Source organism: Rhinolophus ferrumequinum, chromosome 8, assembly GCF_004115265.2.
Source record: "Rhinolophus ferrumequinum isolate MPI-CBG mRhiFer1 chromosome 8, mRhiFer1_v1.p, whole genome shotgun sequence".
In the NCBI taxonomy this organism is placed as follows: domain Eukaryota; kingdom Metazoa; phylum Chordata; class Mammalia; order Chiroptera; family Rhinolophidae; genus Rhinolophus; species Rhinolophus ferrumequinum.
In genome coordinates, this window is record NC_046291.1 from 16,237,662 (window position 1) to 16,255,077 (window position 17,416).

General features: G+C 55.9%; 2 protein-coding genes across 9 annotated transcripts; both read left to right on the top strand.

The window, feature by feature from the left end:
- Window positions 1–102: 102 nt before the first annotated feature.
- On the top strand, window positions 103–9,323 carry ATG9A (autophagy related 9A). Of its 8 annotated transcripts, none has more exons than XM_033112040.1 (16): window positions 103–275; window positions 1,272–1,329; window positions 1,728–1,859; window positions 1,982–2,025; window positions 2,531–2,595; window positions 3,398–3,559; window positions 3,743–3,884; window positions 4,121–4,869; window positions 4,950–5,103; window positions 5,207–5,386; window positions 5,789–6,037; window positions 6,232–6,410; window positions 6,521–6,638; window positions 7,429–7,651; window positions 7,846–7,991; window positions 8,252–9,323. In XM_033112040.1, the coding sequence occupies exons 3-16, from the start codon at window positions 1,757–1,759 to the stop codon at window positions 8,255–8,257; spliced, it is 2,520 nt and encodes an 839-aa protein (XP_032967931.1). In that variant the 5' UTR covers window positions 103–275; window positions 1,272–1,329; window positions 1,728–1,756; the 3' UTR covers window positions 8,258–9,323. The 8 variants fall into 8 exon arrangements, with proteins under 8 accessions (XP_032967931.1, XP_032967933.1, XP_032967935.1 ...); XM_033112042.1 differs by having other exon boundaries at window positions 1,275–1,329; XM_033112044.1 differs by lacking the exon at window positions 103–275 and adding an exon at window positions 351–617.
- Window positions 9,324–9,656: 333 nt separating this feature from the next.
- On the top strand, window positions 9,657–17,296 carry ABCB6 (ATP binding cassette subfamily B member 6 (Langereis blood group)). The gene is made up of 19 exons (XM_033112039.1): window positions 9,657–10,535; window positions 10,857–10,994; window positions 11,249–11,435; window positions 11,630–11,731; window positions 11,896–12,079; window positions 13,083–13,204; window positions 13,699–13,808; window positions 14,003–14,068; window positions 14,232–14,357; window positions 14,509–14,585; window positions 14,674–14,737; window positions 14,849–14,934; window positions 15,143–15,200; window positions 15,409–15,513; window positions 15,946–16,120; window positions 16,248–16,360; window positions 16,595–16,689; window positions 16,768–16,836; window positions 17,021–17,296. The coding sequence occupies exons 1-19, from the start codon at window positions 9,987–9,989 to the stop codon at window positions 17,115–17,117; spliced, it is 2,523 nt and encodes an 840-aa protein (XP_032967930.1). The 5' UTR covers window positions 9,657–9,986; the 3' UTR covers window positions 17,118–17,296.
- The last annotated feature ends 120 nt before the right edge of the window (window positions 17,297–17,416 follow it).

A 17,416-nucleotide genomic window follows, 5' to 3' on the forward strand; every position in this document is an offset into this window, starting at 1 on the left:
CCGTTCAAGACCCGCCTTGAGCCTTTAGTCCCACCTCCGAAGCCGAGAATTGGTCGTTGTGTCTCCACCCCCCATTGTTATTGGTCAGGCTGGCTGCGGGTGACAGTGAGTGGCAGTCAGTGGGCCTAGCGCTCTGGGTCTGGCTGAGCCCAACTGAGCCTTCCGAGGCCCTGGAATCACCCCGATCACACGGTTCCTGAGGTGGAACGCGAGACCGGTTACTGGTATCTCAGAACCCGTCCTGGGCCTGACCAAGGGTGACCGCGGAGCCTTAAGTGAGCTTGCAGCGGGTAACGGGGAGGGGGCGCCGCGGGCGGGGCGGATGCGCGCAGCCGAAATGTTTTGATAGCGGGGGCGCGCGTGCGCGCGGACGTCGGGGCCGCGCGCGAGGTTGTCCGCTGTTGGGAGCCGAGCCCTTGGCCTGGGGACGGTCGACCCTGGGGCGCGCTGGGCTCGTGTCGTAGCGGCTGGGTGAGGGGAGGCAACCCAGCCCACCTGAGGTATCTGCTGTCGGACTGGCTCCATTCTTCCAACATCCGGAGGAACCCCTGAGCCCAGGCCGGGCCTGCCGGGGCTCCATGGGCCCTGGGTCCACAGTGCCCCGGTGAGTGAGCGTGGTGAGTTCCTTGAGGGCTTGGTCAGCTCCTTTGGACCCAGGGCTCTCACTAACCCAGGGAATCCCACTGGGGCCAGATGGGACCGTACTCCCCGGCCCCAGGGTCTGCACTGACTGGGTGAGTTCCACCTAGATCGTGCCTGGCTCCAGGGACCTAGGGAACACAGTTCGCCCAGGATCTGGATCTACATTGCCTCAGTCAGGACCCCCCACCCAGGAGCTCCTTATCTATGCCGCCTGCTAGGCCTCCAGTGCTAGAGAAGCCGGGGAAGGGGTTAACCAGAAAGGTCCTCTTCAGTAAAGGTTCTCTTCTTGGGTTTTGGGTTTGGGGATTTGTGGACCCTGAGCAGCCCAATTTCTGAGGCTGAGGGAGAGCAATGGAGAGACAGCCCAGAGGGGCCTCCTGGCCTCGCCTGCACTGACTCAGTCTTCAATAAGCCACTTCTTGGGCTCCTCCAGCTGAATGAGTGGCCCTGTGTAGTACTACCAGAGGAAGTGCGGTAGCCCCAGGCTGGAAGGGTGCTTCTTCCCACTGCTGCCTTCTTGTCCCATGTTTGGCCTCTTCTTAGTAGGGGGTCGGGATGGGGGGAGGGAGGGTTGGGTTTCTTTCTATCCCCGCTCGCCCCTCTCTGGGGCCTGACACCTTCTCTTCCAGCAGCTGCAGAGCCAAAGCATCCAGGGTTGGAGTGGAGCAGACACTGTCCATGGAGCTGGTAAGGCCATGTGCTTATTTCAAACCTTTGTTTACAAAGTGCTTCCAAACTGCTAGTCTCTTAGGAGACCAGGGTTTTTCCAGGAGGGCAGGGGGAGGGCCCCTCCTCTTCACTGCAAAGAAAATAAAACCACTCCCCCAAAGGGGTAGAGTCTGGCTTCAGGCCAGCAAGCCTCAGTAAAGGCTCTGGGAATGACTGACCTTATTAGTCCGTTAAGGGCTCCCAAGCCCCGAGCTTGCTGCTCTCTTTTCACTACTCCTCCTCTGCCTTTGAGCCAAGAAGACTGGTAGTAGAGACCAAGCCCAAGGATTCTTCCTCAGCCCTGGTCTAGTAGGCAGGGCAGCAGACAAGCAGCACTGCGGGCTGACCCTGGGTCTCTTCTTCCTCATCACTGGCAGGTGGATAAGGTGGACAGGGGGCGGTGGTGATGGCGCAGTTTGACACTGAATACCAGCGCCTAGAGGCCTCCTACAGCGATTCACCCCCAGGAGAAGAGGACCTATTGGTGCACGTCCCTGAGGGGAGCAAGTGTGAGTTCTTGACCATGATAGCCAGAGTGGGGGCATCGGGGAGAGTTGGCGGAGGAACATTGAGGGAGCAAGGGGCTCATGTTCCTTCAGGGCTCTGACATCTCTGCTCCTGTGCCCCACAGCACCTTGGCACCACATTGAAAACCTTGACCTCTTCTTCTCTCGAATATCCTTTGTGTCTCCATGTTGGAGCTGTGGGACCTTTAGGCCCTCTCTAAGCCAGGCTCCTAATAGGAAGTTGGGGTGCGTTTATCCCTGGAGGGGGATGGAACTCTTCCTGAGGCTGAAAGACATTGGGAAATAATGATTATTATAAATAACGATACCCCATATTTCCCAAGAGCTACGTGTTTTTCACTTTGTGGTATTAATTTATAGGGAATCTTTCTAAGGGTGTTCCTCCTTTTTGATGAGATACTAATAACCATAATAATTAATGTCTTTTGACTCATTCTATGTCAGCTTTGTTAAATACTTTCTTAGCCCTAATAATCCTATGAGACAGATGCTATTATTCCCAATATAACACCACAGACAAAAGCCTAGCGAGGTTAACTTGGCCAAAGTCACACGGCTAGAAAGTCATAGAGCCAGGACTTAAACTCAGGTATATGACACCCAAGTGCTCTTAATTGCTATCTCTACCAACCACTTTTTCTTAAGAATTACACGTTTATAATCTACACCAGAAGAATGGCTTCACTTGTATGCTCATTGGGGAGATCTTTGAGCTCATGTAAGTATAAGAAGGGATGGGTAATTTGGTGAAGGAATTCATCTCAGTCTTTCCTCTCCTTGAGCCCACCCCTGGCCCTACCTGCCAAAACAACTCAGTCCTAGGCTCAAAATCCTACAAACCTTTGTAGTTCTGGCACTGGGTATGGCACCAAAATTTACAGCCTTCACCTTTTTTATCTCTTGTATAAGTAAAGCTTTCCAAGTCCTGCCTTTACCACAAAAAGAACTCAGACTTGATCATTTCATCAGTGCTCCAGTGGAATGGGTGTGGTTCAGTCAGGGATGCCAGCCACTTACTTGCGAAAAGTGCCTCTGTTCTGCCTTGGTTGCACTTTAGGCCTGCTGCCGGGCAGAGAGCCTCCTAAGAGGAAGGAACCATAAGGCCTTGCCAAGGGGATAGGGGTTGGGAAACCCTCCCTCAATAAGAAAAGAGTTCAAACCCCCAAAGGGCTTCTAACTACCATCTCAAAAGGAAATTGGGGATTGGGGACCAGAGACAATAATCCTAAGACTTTTGAAGGAGTCCAGTAAGCCATGGCAGAAATTACTATGAGGCAAGGAAAGCAGGCTGATTCTGTGGGGCCTGCGGCTAAGAGCAAAAATAGGAGCAGGTTTGTGCCCGAGACAGCCCTGTGGGGCTGAGCAGTACAGAGAGCCCACTGGGAGTTCTCCAGCCCCTCCATTTCCCAGAGGTGGCTCCCTAATCTTGTTCTGCTGCTTCCAGACCCCTCTGTTTCCCATGTTATTTCCTTGGTGCCTCTCTGACTCTCGGACTGCGCCCCCTTTTCCCAACTCGCCAGGCAGTTCCTCTTTGTGGTTGCCTTTACCACCTTCCTCGTCAGCTGTGTGGACTACGACATCCTATTTGCCAATAAGATGGTGAACCACAGTCTTCACCCTACCGAGCCCGTCAAGGTTACTCTGCCAGATGCCTTTTTGCCTGCCCAAGTCTGTAGTGCCAGGTAAGGGCTACAGGTCAGAGGGCACCAGAGCCTATGGTTCTGCTAGCAGGTGGGGAATGGAGTGTGAGGCACATTCCCTAGAACACAGACTCAGGCTCAGCCTCACCAGATCCTTCATGAGACCAGCACGTCTGCCAAGACTCCTTAAGGGCACGCCTCCTCCTCTTCTTTTTTCCCCATCAGAATTCAGGAAAATGGCTCCCTCATCACCATCCTGGTCATCGCTGGTGTCTTCTGGGTCCACCGGCTTATCAAGTTCATCTATAACATTTGCTGCTACTGGGAGATCCACTCCTTCTACCTGCATGCTCTGCGCATCCCCATGGTGAGACTGGAAATTTGGGCAGTTAGCACCACAGCCCAAAACTTCTACTACAGCTTGGGAAGGGTTGGGTGTATTCCTGGACATCAGGCATGCTCAGGCATCATTGGCAAGTCAGGGCGCATCTGTTTAAGGGCTCCATTCAGCTAAGCACAGGACCCGAGCCTCACAACTAATGCAGGGCAAGGGGGCGAGGTAACCACCCCACCTTTCATACCGTGTCCCTTCCCCACCCGCAGTCTGCCCTTCCATACTGCACGTGGCAGGAAGTGCAGGCTCGGATCGTGCAGACCCAGAAAGAGCACCAGATCTGCATCCACAAGCGCGAGCTGACAGAACTGGACATCTACCACCGCATCCTGCGTTTCCAGAACTACATGGTGGCGCTGGTTAACAAATCCCTCCTGCCCCTGCGCTTCCGCCTGCCAGGCCTTGGGGAGGCCGTCTTCTTCACCCGGGGTCTCAAGTACAACTTCGAGCTGATCCTCTTCTGGGGACCTGGCTCTCTATTTCTCAATGAATGGAGCCTCAAGGCTGAGTACAAACGCGGGGGGCAACGGCTAGAGCTGGCCCAGCGCCTCAGCAACCGTATCCTGTGGATTGGCATTGCCAATTTCCTGCTTTGCCCCCTCATCCTCATCTGGCAGATCCTCTATGCCTTCTTCAGCTATGCCGAGGTGCTGAAGCGGGAGCCGGGGGCCCTGGGAGCGCGTTGCTGGTCATTGTATGGCCGCTGCTATCTCCGCCACTTCAATGAGCTGGAGCACGAGCTGCAGTCCCGCCTCAGCCGCGGCTACAAGCCTGCCTCCAAGTACATGAATTGCTTCTTGTCACCTCTGCTGACACTGCTGGCCAAGAACGGCGCCTTTTTCGCTGGCTCCATCCTAGCTGTGCTCATCGCCCTCACCATCTACGATGAAGATGTGTTGGCTGTGGAGCACGTCCTCACCACCGTCACACTCCTGGGGGTCACCGTGACTGTGTGCAGGTGGGCAGGGCAGCAGGTGGGAGCGAGCGCACTAGCGCTCCGGGAAGGGCTGCCGTCTCACCGTGACCCTGATCTCACAGGTCCTTCATCCCGGACCAGCACATGGTGTTTTGCCCTGAGCAGCTGCTCCGCGTGATCCTTGCCCATATCCACTACATGCCTGACCACTGGCAGGGTAATGCCCACCGCTCGCAGACCCGGGACGAGTTTGCCCAGCTCTTCCAGTACAAGGCAGTGAGTGGAGTTGGAGTTAGGGCCTGCTAGAAACTGGCTGATAGCTCGGTGGTGAGTGCTGGGGCCCTCCCGCTCTCTCGTGACCTCGGTCCCCCCCTTTCAGGTGTTCATCTTGGAAGAGTTGCTGAGCCCCATTGTCACACCCCTCATCCTCATCTTCTGCCTGCGCCCACGCGCCCTGGAGATCATAGACTTCTTCCGCAATTTCACCGTGGAGGTCGTTGGTGTTGGAGATACCTGCTCCTTTGCCCAGATGGATGTTCGCCAGCATGGGCATCCCCAGGTACTGGGTGGGGATGGGGGCAGGTGGCGACAGGCGGTGCTGGCACAGACAGTGGCTTTGGACAAACTGCATAAAGGCACCCCTTCTGAGTAACAAATCACAAATAGGCTGCCCTGCTTCTGGGCAGCCCTGCACCAGGGCACACACTGCTTGCTAACCAGGAGCCTGGGCTGGATTTTAGCCCTAAATTTGCACCCTTGGCCCAGCTCCCTTGAGGAAGGCACAAGCCAAGCAATTAGTCCAGCATGTGGCCACTCCCGGGGTGGACAATGGGCCGCTGGACAAGAGACAGCAGTGCATGGCAGTCTGTCCTCCCAGGGCAAAACTGCCCCCTAACAGGCAGGGTACAAAAGGGACTCCTGTGCGAGGACAGTTCTGCTCACTGCAGCCTCCTTTGTGCAGTGGCTGTCCGCTGGGCAGACGGAGGCCTCAGTGTACCAGCAAGCCGAAGACGGGAAGACAGAGCTGTCACTCATGCACTTTGCCATCACCAACCCTGGCTGGCAGCCACCACGTGAGAGCACGGCCTTCCTAGGCTTCCTCAAGGAGCAGGTTCAGCGAGACGGAGGAGCTGCTGGCCTTGCCCAAGGGGGTCTGCTCCCTGAAAATGCCCTCTTTACGTCCATCCAGTCCTTGCAATCTGAGTCTGAGGTGTGTTCCTGGGGACTGGGAAATGACGGGCAGAGTGGACTCCAGGACCTGGAGTTGAGGACTTAGCACGGGGTGGAAGCACCTACCCTCCAGTTTTCCTTCTGCCTGTTCACTCTGTGCCATTGGGTGCTGACATGCAGCACACTGGGCCCGAGGCCTCCCTCAGGCCCTGACAGTTCTACTTTCTTTCATAGCCACTGAGCCTTATTGCAAATGTGGTAGCTGGCTCATCCTGCCGGGGCGCCCCACTGCCCAGAGACCTGCAGGGCTCCAGGCACAGGGCTGAAGTCGCCTCTGCTCTGCGTTCCTTCTCCCCTCTGCAACCTGGTCAGGTTCCTACGGGCCGGGCTCACAGCACCATGACAGGCTCTGGGTGAGTAGAGGTGGGCCAAGATGGGAGGGCATGGCAGTAGTGCCCAGCAACTTGTGTGTGGGGGTCTCAGAAATGTTGATGACTGCTATCTGTCTGTGCTGGGGGGACAGGGTGGATGCCAGGACAGCCAGCTCCGGGAGCAGCGTGTGGGAAGGACAGCTGCAGAGCTTAGTGCTGTCGGAATATGCATCCACCGAAATGAGCCTGCATGCCCTCTATATGCACCAGGTGAGTGGGCAGCAAGGGGCAGGGCCATAGAACCAAGGTGGCAGTTGAAAAATAGAATAGAGGGTTTTAGACGTGGAGAAGCAAGACATAGGTTCAAATCCCTGCTCTGCCATTTACTTGCTCTGCAATCTCCATTCCCACATACACCTCCTTTCCTTTTAGCCAGCCTTATTCTCACCCAGGGCCTTTACACGCTCGTGGTTTCCCTGCCAAGAATCCCCTTCCCTGAGACATCCATATGGCTCCTTCCTTCTCCTTATTCAGGTTTCTGCTCTGACCTTTTCCATGAGACCAACACTGACCACCTGGAGTAAAGGCCTCCCTTGCCCACCCTCCTGAGTCTCCCTGCTCCATTTTTCTCCATAGCATTTAACACCATCTGACATACTGTATTTTCTTTCTTATTTGTTTACTGCCTAGCCTCTCCCCACCCTCCTTTCGAGTATATAAGCTCCACAAAGGCTGGGATTTTTGTCTGTTTTGTTCACTGCTGTATCCCAAGTGCCTAAAAGAGTGCTTGGCACTTAGATCTGCAGATTGTTCTTGAATCAAATGACTAGGTACAATGAGTGCCCTTACAACCTATGCACAGGCCTGTTCCAGGGGTCTGCTGAGAATTTAACCTGTAAAACATCATATGTATGTTACACACTATTAACACAATAGGTATTCGGGTTCAGTGACTCTAGGTGAGACAGTATAAATGGGAACTGGCTGAGACCGCAGTGGGGAACTGCTGTTTCAGACAGATAGCCTTCTGTTCTCAACTAACGGGTCCCCCACTTCGCAGCTTCACAAGCAGCAGGCCCAGGCCGAACCTGAGCGGCATGTGTGGCACCGCCGGGAGAGTGATGAGAGTGGGGAGAGTGCCCCTGAAGAAGGGGGAGACGGAGCCCGGGCCCCCCAACCTATCCCCCGCTCTGCCAGCTATCCTTGTGCTGCACCCCGGCCCGGAGCACCTGAGACCACTGCCCTGCAGGGGGGCTTCCAGAGGCGCTACGGGGGCATCACAGGTATCCAGTGGGAGTCCAGGAGGACACAACCTTCAGGGAAGGGTGGTTCTTTTGGGGCATCGTGGGGAAGAAAGAGATCAGAGGGACCAGGCCCAGGAGACTAACCCCTCCCCACCCCACTCCGGACAGCCCCAGAACCCTTCTTCTCATTCTTGTTTGTACTGATTCTAAGAGTATGTCTACGTGTGTCTCAGATCCTGGCACAGTGCCCCGGGCTCCCTCTCACTTCTCTCGGCTGCCTCTTGGAGGTTGGGCTGAAGATGGGCAGTCAGCATCAAGGCACCCAGAGCCCGTGCCCGAGGAGGGCTCGGAAGATGAGCTTCCCCCTCAGGTGCACAAGGTAAGGGCTCTAAGACCCAAGAACAACTGCCAGAAGTAGTAACTTCTAGGCTGAGGTCAAAGCTTTCCATGAGAAGGATGCCTCTCATGCAGAGATACTGCATCTCCTTTCTTCCCTCACCTCTGAAATCCAGGGCTTGATTTTTTTCCTTCTCTTACCTCCCCAAGAATCAAGCTTTACTTTTCCTTTGTCTCCAGGCTTCTGTTGGGTAAGCAGATAGCTGAAGACTGTCTTCACTACCAACCATTTTCTCTCCACAGGTATAGACAAGGCTGAGGAAGGTCCCTATGCCCCAGGATGGAGGCCACTGTTGCCCTGCCATCCCATCCGCTCGCCATGGAGGGCTTCTCTGAGTGTTGCCTGGCTCCACGCGTGTGGTGTTTGTGTGTCCGTGCCTGGCCAAGGGAGGTGCCAATACTGGGCTTGCCACAGCCCCAGGAGAGAAATTGGGGGCCTAGGAACCAGGGCACACAGGACTGTAGCCTCATCCCTAGGAACCTCCTTGGCTCAGAGTGTGGTGCTAGAAACTGGTCCCCAGCCCAGCCCCAGTACTGCCACCTTTGCACCCACCCCTGCAAGTCTCCAAAGGACTGCCCACCACAGAAGCTGCCAACCAGGGAGAACCTGTGCCAACTGTGGAGTGGGGAGGTTGGGCCTGGACCCTCAACCTCTGCAGCCTCCCTCCCCCAACCCTGAACAGATGAGCAGCTCCGGCTGTGGCCCTTACCTCACCCCCAGTTCTCTCCCAGTGCTGCAGCCTGCTTACCTCTCTCTTTCCTGCACATCACTGGCATGTGTGCTGCTTGCTCCCATTCTGTTCGCTTGCTCCCCTTCTGTTCAGCTTTTGCTTTGCATTGGCGTGGAGGCCCTAGCTCTCAGCTCCTCTCACGTTATCTCTTGACACTAAAAAGAAAGGTTTCTAAATAGCAGGAGCAGAATGGAAATTCTTTGCTGCCCTCTCCAATTTTTAGGATGGGCCCCTGGGAGACTGAGGTCTTCCTGGCCCCCATTGCTGCTTATTGTACCTCCCACCACCTGCACAAGGGTCAGAGCTGGAGTGTGCCCTCGGCTGTCGACTTCCCAGCAAGAGAGCTCTGGCCTGCCTCCCACTGTCCCCTAGAGGGGGATGGAGGGGCGACCAGACGGATTTGCCCTAGGCTTTGGGCTGCCGCACTGCATGCTGGGACCCAGCTCCTACCCTCCGACCCACCCCTCACCCAGCTCTGGTCCGCAGCGGGTGGGTGGTGAATTGCGCTACCGGAACTCACAGCGGAACGGAGTGGGGACCGTGTACAGCTTGATAACCCTTAATAAAGAAGGGCCTTTGACCAGGTCGCGGTCTTATTGTCTCGCGCGGCTAGGGTTCTGGGAACCAGCGGAGTGGGGTGCGTGTGATGCCTCCAGGTAGCTGGGGACGGGGACGGGCCCTGTAGGAAAGTGGGCCTATGAGGTCGCTCGGATATACCGAGCTAGCTGGCTAGCAGAAGGGCCCTTTCTGACCCATGGTTCCTTGGAGGTCAAGGTCTCCGGCAGGACGGTCAGATTTCCCGCTCTGAGCACGTGACCAAGCCAATTCCGCCGGTCTATTTTGCCTTCACCGCTTGCATCATTTCACCCCGCCCCTCCGACGACTTTTGCCCAATACGGGGACGCTGCGGGCGGCCTCGGTGGGCGGGGCTGCTGCGGACAGCTGCGGCTCGACTCGGAACATTCCTGCGGGCCGGGACTTGGTTGGAGGGTCCCGGGCAGCGATCGAGGGGCGGACGGGCGGAGACGGCGTACGTGCCCTGCGTGAATGCGTGGCGGCGGCGCGTGCGCGAAGCGAGTGGACGGTGTGGCCAGTTCCACGTGCGTCCCTGGCCGCGACCCTTGCAGCTTAGAGCCCCGCGGCTCCATGACCCCAGACACCCCGGCATCCGCGCCCCGCCCCGAGAGGCTGGTCCGGTTCTCCCGTCCCGCAGTCCCCGCAGCCTCGACAGGCGGGTACGCATTGCCATGGTAACTGTGGGCAACTACTGCGAGGCCGAAGGGCCCGTGGGTCCGGCTTGGGCGAAGGGTGGCCTGAGTCCCTGCTTCTTCTTCACGCTCGTGCCCTCGATACTGTTTGCCTTGGGGGCTCTGGCCTTGGTGCTGGTCCTTCCCTGCAAGCGTCGGGAGCGGCCTGGTGGTATCGATGCGCTGTCTTGGGGGACCGGTCCTCGTGTCGCTCCCTACGGGCTGCAGCTGCTTCTGGCCACACTTCAGGTGGCGCTGCCCCTAGCCGGCCTGATTGGCCGGGTGGGCACTGCCCAAGGGGCCCCGCTGCCAGGTTACCTACTGCTGGCTTCTGTACTCGGGACTCTGGCCAGCGCCTGTGGCTTGGGGCTGCTTGTCGTGGAACGGAGCCAGGCACGGCAGAAGCTAGCAATGGGCGCCTGGATCAAGTTCAGTCACAGCCCGTGTCTCCTGCTCCTCTGGACTCTGGCGTTTGCCGCGGAGAACTTGGCCCTGGTATCTTGGAACAGCCCACTGTGGTGGTGGGCAAGGGCTGACTTGGGCCAGCAGGTGAGGGACTTCATGGGAAGAGGGGAAACATGCGTGGCGGGGTGGGAAGAAGGATGTCCTGCCTGGTCATACTGGCTCCATGCTTTGGGGTGACTCTAAGAAAGGAAAGAAGGGAGGGGTAGGTATGGACTGGGAGCTGATAGCCAGCTGCTGGGGCGTGTCTGTGCTGAGTCATTGTGGATTTTTTTTTCAGTCCATTAGATGTTGGGCCCCTGAGGAGGACCTGGGCGTGTGCCCTACACCAGTCCCCAGCCCTGTTGTAGGTCGTAACAATGGGATTTGGCCCTGCCTGATACTCTCCCTACATATGTTTCATTCTAGGTTCAGTTTAGCCTGTGGGTGCTGCGGTATGTGGTCTCTGGAGGGCTTTTTGTCCTGGGGCTCTGGGCCCCTGGACTTCGTCCCCAGTCCTACACCTTGCAGGTCAATGAACAGAATCAAGACGTAGAGAGGAGCCAGGTAAACTTCAATTTCTGAACCTTACGGTCTGTCTTAACTTCATTCCGTTATCATTTTTTCCCACTAAAATGAACTGCTTCTTTTCCAAATCTCAGATTGTGTGCCCTGTTAGCCTTTCTGGCCCCATCAGGGGTCACTTGTGAGTCTAAGATACCTGGAAGCTGTAATCACATACATTTTCCCTAGAAGGTTTCTGGCTAGTGCACTTCTTTTTGATTTCTGAGTCCCTTCACCTATGTGTTTCGCCATCCTAGGTTCAGTCAACAGAGGGACCACCACAATCTACCTGGCGAGACTTTGGCAGGAAGCTTCGCCTACTGAGTGGCTACCTGTGGCCTCGGGGGAGTCCAGCTCTGCAGTTTGTTGTGCTCATCTGCCTAGGGCTCATGGGGTTGGACCGGGGACTGAACGTGTTGGTCCCCATCTTCTATAGGGACATAGGTGAGGGGGAGAAGGAGTAACAGCTCAGTGCTGTGATCCTTCATTGGCCTGGTGGGAGGGGGGACCCTAACTTAGACCAGTGGGACAGAGTTTGGAGCTGGGTGGTTAGAAAGAAGCTATGGCTGGTGCCTGGGGCAGTCTCTCCTGAAGAGTCCTACGGGCCATAAGTGGGCTGTGACTTGTTTTCTCCATAGTAAACTTACTGACTGAGAAGGCACCTTGGCACTCCCTAGCCTGGACTGTTACCACCTATGTCTTTCTCAAGTTCCTCCAGGGCGGTGGCACTGGCAGTACAGGTATGAGGGACTCTGCTTTCTCCCTGGTGGGCACTGCCCCTCTCCCTCCTCTGATAGTCTCCTCCCCCAGGCCCTTTGGTGTTCCCAGACCTTTCACATCTTGGTGCAGGGCTAATGACATTGAACCCTTCAGCCCTACTGAAACTGCTCCTGGCTCCCCCCAGGCTTCGTGAGCAACCTGCGCACATTTCTGTGGATCAAGGTGCAGCAGTTCACGTCACGGCAGGTGGAGCTGCGCCTCTTCTCCCACCTGCATGATCTCTCACTGCGCTGGCACCTGGGGCGCCGCACAGGGGAGGTGCTGCGGATCGTGGACCGGGGCACGTCCAGTGTCACCGGGCTGCTCAGGTGCCAAGCCCATGGAAAGGGAGTGTGGGAGGGTAGGGCTGGAGAAGCAGGGATGGAGGGGTTGTTGGAGAACAGACCCAGCTTGAGGAGCTGCCCCTCCTCTCTTTTTCTTTCCTAATTATAAGATTAATGTACATATGCTGTCATAATAATGTAGAGTAGACCCGAGAGCAAATCTCTTTTGAATTCCACTCAGTTCTCCCGTGGTTCCCATTCCATTTAGTACGTTGAGTTCTGCTTCTTTGCATTTTTACAAATATGTATGCAGACTCTCAGAACTAATGGGGTATTGTGCAGGTAAAACTAATGGTATCATGACATAGGCATTGTTTATTAACAAAACATTATGGAGGGACTGGCCCGGTGGCTCAGGTGGAGAGCCTGCTCCTAACACTGAGGTGAGCGGTTCGATTCCCACATGGGCCAGTGATCTGCGCCCTCTACAGCTAAGATTGTGAACAACAGCTCTCTGAACAACAGCTCTCCCTGGAGCTGTGCTGCCTTGAGCAGCCAGAGGTTGGCGTGCGCTGCAGTGGGCTGCTGTGTGCACCTCCATGAGCTGCTGGCGGCCAGTGTGAGTGGTCAGCAGCCATCGTGAGCTGCTGTGAGCGGCCTACTGACGACTGGCGACTGACTTCCCCAGCTGGCGGGAGCACAAGTCTCATAATACCAGCATGGGCCAGGGAGCTGTGTCCTACACAACTAGACTGAGAAACAACGGCTTGAACCGGAGTGGGAGCGGGGGACGCAGAAGAAAGGGGAAATAAATAACACACACACACAAATTACGGAGATGTATTCCCATCCGAGCATGAAGGTCTCCCTCGCTCATTGCAATTGACCCAGAGCATGCTGTTTCATTGAGCCATACACCTCCTAAGCGGCATTTAGCCTGAGTCCAGTCTGTGGCTGTTGAAAACAAAACACTGCACTGAAACTCCTAGCGGTCGAGTTGCTGGCTCCGAGCCCCTGATCCTTCCTGTCACTTGGCTTGCCCTTCCAGCTACCTGGTGTTCAACATTATACCCACGCTGGCGGACATCGTCATCGGCATCATCTACTTCAGCATGTTCTTCAACGCCTGGTTTGGCCTCATTGTGTTCCTGTGCATGAGTCTTTACCTCAGTGAGTGCCGCTCGGCGAAAGCAGCTCCCTGAACTCTCCAGCACCTCCCTTGGGCATGCGCCCCGCCCCTACTCGAGTGACCCAGTTTGGGAGGCTATAGATTAGCGGACTTGAATGGGCTCCTGCTGCTCCCCAAATCTGGTGGGTGGGCATGCTCCTTTGCCAAGGGAACCTTAGCTCCATCCGGGTGGGGGGCCAGGAAGGGCATCCTGGTCACATCAGGTGCTCGCTGGATGTGGGTCAAGGATGCAGCTTGCCTGCATTTGTTCACCAAAAGCATTTTCACAGATGAGGCTTTGCGTGTGCTACAAAGATACCTTGGCACAGCCCCTTCCCTCGGGGAGCTTAGGGTGCGCTCTCTTCAGAATCTGGGTCCCTGGGCTGTAGTGTAGGGTTAGTATGTATGGGGTGGGCCGCAGATAGAAACGTGGTCTCTGCTGTTGGGAGTGATGTCTTGATCTCTTTCTCTCCCTTACCCCCCTGTCATTCTCTAGCCCTGACCATCGTGGTCACTGAGTGGAGAACAAAGTTCCGACGTGCTATGAACACCCAGGAGAATGCTACTCGGGCACGAGCCGTGGACTCTTTGCTAAACTTTGAGACGGTAACAGAGGCCTCCGTGGCAGTGGTGTGAGGCCCAGAGCTGTGGAGAGTGTGCCTGTGACCCCCGGGGCTGCCAAGGAGCTGGGGGGGTGTGCGCTGTTTGAAATGAGGAAGGAGGGCTGAGGGTCTGGAGGCAACGACCTGGGTGCCGGACTGCTGTGGGCCTGTCGGACGGTGGTGCTTTGCATTCATCAGGTGAAGTATTACAACGCAGAGCGTTATGAAGTGGAACGCTATCAAGAAGCCATCATCAAATATCAGGTGAGGAGGCTAATACTGAGAGCAGTGGCCTGGCCTTGGGGAATTGCCAGTGCCCAGAGGAGTAAAATTTGGGCTGTGAGGCTGAAGGTGCCTGGGCCGAGGTTTGCACTTGGTGAAGGACAGTGCATATGTGACGGTCTTCCCTCCCACATTATTGCCACAGGATTTGGAGTGGAAGTCAAGTGCTTCACTGGTTTTACTAAATCAGACCCAGAATATGGTGATTGGACTTGGGCTCCTTGCTGGCTCCCTGCTTTGTGCATACTTTGTCAGTGAGCAGAAGCTACAGGTAACAGAATTGTTCTGGGGATGGGGAAGAGGGGCCTGAGGCCTATGGGCCAGGAGGCTCCTGGGTGGGAAGTGGACAGATGACAGGAAGTGGGCAGGGTGACAGCCCGCGGGCCTCCTGTGACTCGGTCCTCTTCCCTGGATCGCCACAGGTCGGGGACTTCGTGCTCTTTGGCACCTACATCATCCAGCTGTACATGCCCCTCAACTGGTTTGGCACCTACTATAGGTAACCTGACCCCCGGCCCTCACCTGTCCAGGTGCACTGTTATTGCCATAGCTCCTCAGAGGAGCTCCAACCAGCACTCTTGTTGCAGGATGATCCAGACCAACTTTATCGACATGGAGAACATGTTTGACCTGCTGAAAGAAGAGACAGAAGTGAGTGCAGAGAGAGGAGTGGGGGTTTGGGAGCGGGACCTGCATGGTGTGTCTTGTGTCTGGGGAATACCAGGCCTATAATGGTGGCACACGTTGGTGGTACTCTCCCAGGTGAAGGACCTTCCTGGAGCAGGGCCCCTTCACTTTCAGAGGGGCCGGATTGAGTTTGAGAATGTGCATTTCAGCTACACCGATGGGTGAGCCCCTCCTCTTTTGCCGTCCCACAGCCCCCTTTCCCACTGTCCATTTACACACTGCCTTCCTGCCCCTCATCCCTGCTTCTTAGCCACCACTACCTGGGAAGAGAGCCCAAGCAGGGGAGGGGCGGGGCCTATGAGTAGCTCTGGTGATGGGAGGGGGCCCTGGGGGTGCAGCGGGCCTGCTGACTGTGTCACTCCCTTGTAGGCGGGAGACCCTGCAGGATGTGTCCTTCACTGTGATGCCTGGACAGACCCTGGCCCTGGTGAGAGAAGACCCAGCCATTTGCCCAGCCTCCTCAAGCTCCCTCATTCCAGTGCCCATGGCAGCTAGCGACCCAGGCTGTGGAGTCAGAGAGCCCTGTCCTGATGGGTCACAAGAGTGAAGGGGGCAGCCTCCGTGGACATTGGAGAGAGAAAGCCTTCAAAGCCAACGGGCCTGAGAATGTTTTCCCTCTGTGTCTAATGTACCAGGTGGGCCCCTCTGGAGCAGGGAAGAGCACAATTCTGCGCCTGTTGTTTCGCTTCTATGACATCAGCTCTGGCTGCATCCGAATAGATGGGCAGGACATTTCACAGGTAAGGTTGTTTGGGAGAAGACTGTAATTTTAGGGGCCTGTGTGTAAAAGCATGGTGAGTGCTGGGCATCCAGGGAGAGAAGGAAGAGATGTGACCTCTGCAAAAAACTGGGGCAAAAGGCCTTAGTCTTTTTGGCACTATCTGACCTCCACAAGTAGGAGTCATGAGAATGATTTGTATGGTGCTGTGCCAGGTACAAAGATCTGTAGCAATCTAGAGAAGCAGGTGGAGAAAGCGTATTTCCTCTTTATTGATGGGGAAACAGACTCAGAGAGGTTGAGTGATTTACCCACACAACTAGCTAGGATTTGGGGTGGTAGTGGCAGGATTGTTACCCAGGGCCTCTCATCCCATGTGCTTCCCACTGGCACATCTTATTGCCGAGGCCTGTGGGGAATCTGACAACCAGAGCATATGGTCTTTTGGCCCCAGGTGACCCAGATCTCCCTCCGGTCTCACATTGGAGTCGTGCCCCAGGACACTGTCCTCTTCAATGATACCATTGCCAACAACATCCGCTATGGCCGCATCATAGCTGGCAATGATGAAGTGGAGGCTGCCGCTAAGGCTGCAGGCATCCATGATACCATTATGGCTTTCCCTGAAGGTGAGTTTCCCCTGCCCTGTTTAGCCTTGTTACTCCCCGTCCTCTGTTCCATCCCTTCCTTGCCCCATCAGGTCACAGAAACCAAGTTTATCACATGTGATTTGAGGGAAGTGGGCAATATCCACAGGGTACGAGACGCAGGTGGGCGAGCGGGGACTGAAGCTGAGCGGTGGGGAGAAGCAGCGTGTCGCCATCGCCCGCACCATCCTCAAGGCCCCCGACATCATTCTGCTGGATGAGGTGAGGGCCCCTGGGCAGCCTTCACCCTTCCTTCCTCCCCTGCCTACGCCCATGCCATTCCTGCTGGGCATTGCTTTCCATCCGGGAGAGAGATCATGAATCCGCAAAACACATTATAGTTCTCAAGCGCCAACAGGTTCTTTTTGATTCCCAAGGCCTCCGCCAGCAGCTTGCATCCTCCTTCCACTGGGGATTTGGGTGGCGGGGGCAGTTTTACCCAGATCCTCTCTGTAGGCAACCTCAGCGCTGGATACATCCAATGAGAGGGCCATCCAGGCTTCTCTGGCCAAAGTGTGTGCCAACCGCACCACCATCGTAGTGGCACACAGGTACAGAACTGGGGCAGCAGGCAGCAAGCGGGGCCCCCTTTTGATGGTGTGGTGGGTAACTGATCTCTGACTTTTCAGGCTCTCAACTGTGGTCAATGCTGACCAGATCCTCGTCATCAAGGATGGCTGCGTTGTGGAGAGAGGACGGTAAGGGATGCAGCAGGATGAACAGGGCAGGGCTTCTGAATCGGGGGGCCCAGGAAACAGTGTGAAGTCCCAGTGGGCTCTGGAGGAGCTGCCCCTCATCAATCCCGTCATCTCTGTGGGCTGGTGGCAGGGACTCTTGGGGTTAAACTGGTAGTTGGGACTTACACTTCCCTTCTTGCCCCAGGCACGAGGCTCTGTTGTCCCGAGGTGGGGTGTATGCTGATATGTGGCAGCTGCAGCAGCGGGGACAGGAAGAAGTCTCTGAAGACACCAAATCCTAGACTAAGGCATGGTGACAAAACTCGTGGCCACTTCCCTCCCAGAGGGTAACTCAGAGGAGGATAAGATGTATCCTTCCCTGGCATACTTCATCCTGGTCTTGGGGCACGGTGCTAGCCATAGTGAGGGAAAGGGACCTTTCAGTGAAGCACTTTTTGGGGAAATAAAAATGTGAACTGTGCTAGGCTTACTGTGACTTTGTGGAGTGGCATACCGCAATGGCCTCCACCCTTGGTCACGTGAGCCTTCTTGACAGGACTCTTCTGGTTTTGACTGGAGAAGGAAGAAACACACCACATGT

Bases quoted from the DNA above. Each gene is read 5' to 3' on its own strand.
- ATG9A (XM_033112040.1), top strand. From the start codon at position 1,757: ATGGCGCAGTTTGACACTGAATACCAGCGCCTAGAGGCCTCCTACAGC. The intron at 2,596-3,397 runs GTAAGTATAAGA...CCAACTCGCCAG, and splicing joins GGGGAGATCTTTGAGCTCAT to GCAGTTCCTCTTTGTGGTTG. The intron at 5,387-5,788 runs GTACTGGGTGGG...TCCTTTGTGCAG, and splicing joins GCCAGCATGGGCATCCCCAG to TGGCTGTCCGCTGGGCAGAC.
- ABCB6 (XM_033112039.1), top strand. From the start codon at position 9,987: ATGGTAACTGTGGGCAACTACTGCGAGGCCGAAGGGCCCGTGGGTCCG. The intron at 14,358-14,508 runs GTAACAGAATTG...GGATCGCCACAG, and splicing joins TCAGTGAGCAGAAGCTACAG to GTCGGGGACTTCGTGCTCTT. The intron at 15,514-15,945 runs GTAAGGTTGTTT...TTTTGGCCCCAG, and splicing joins ATGGGCAGGACATTTCACAG to GTGACCCAGATCTCCCTCCG.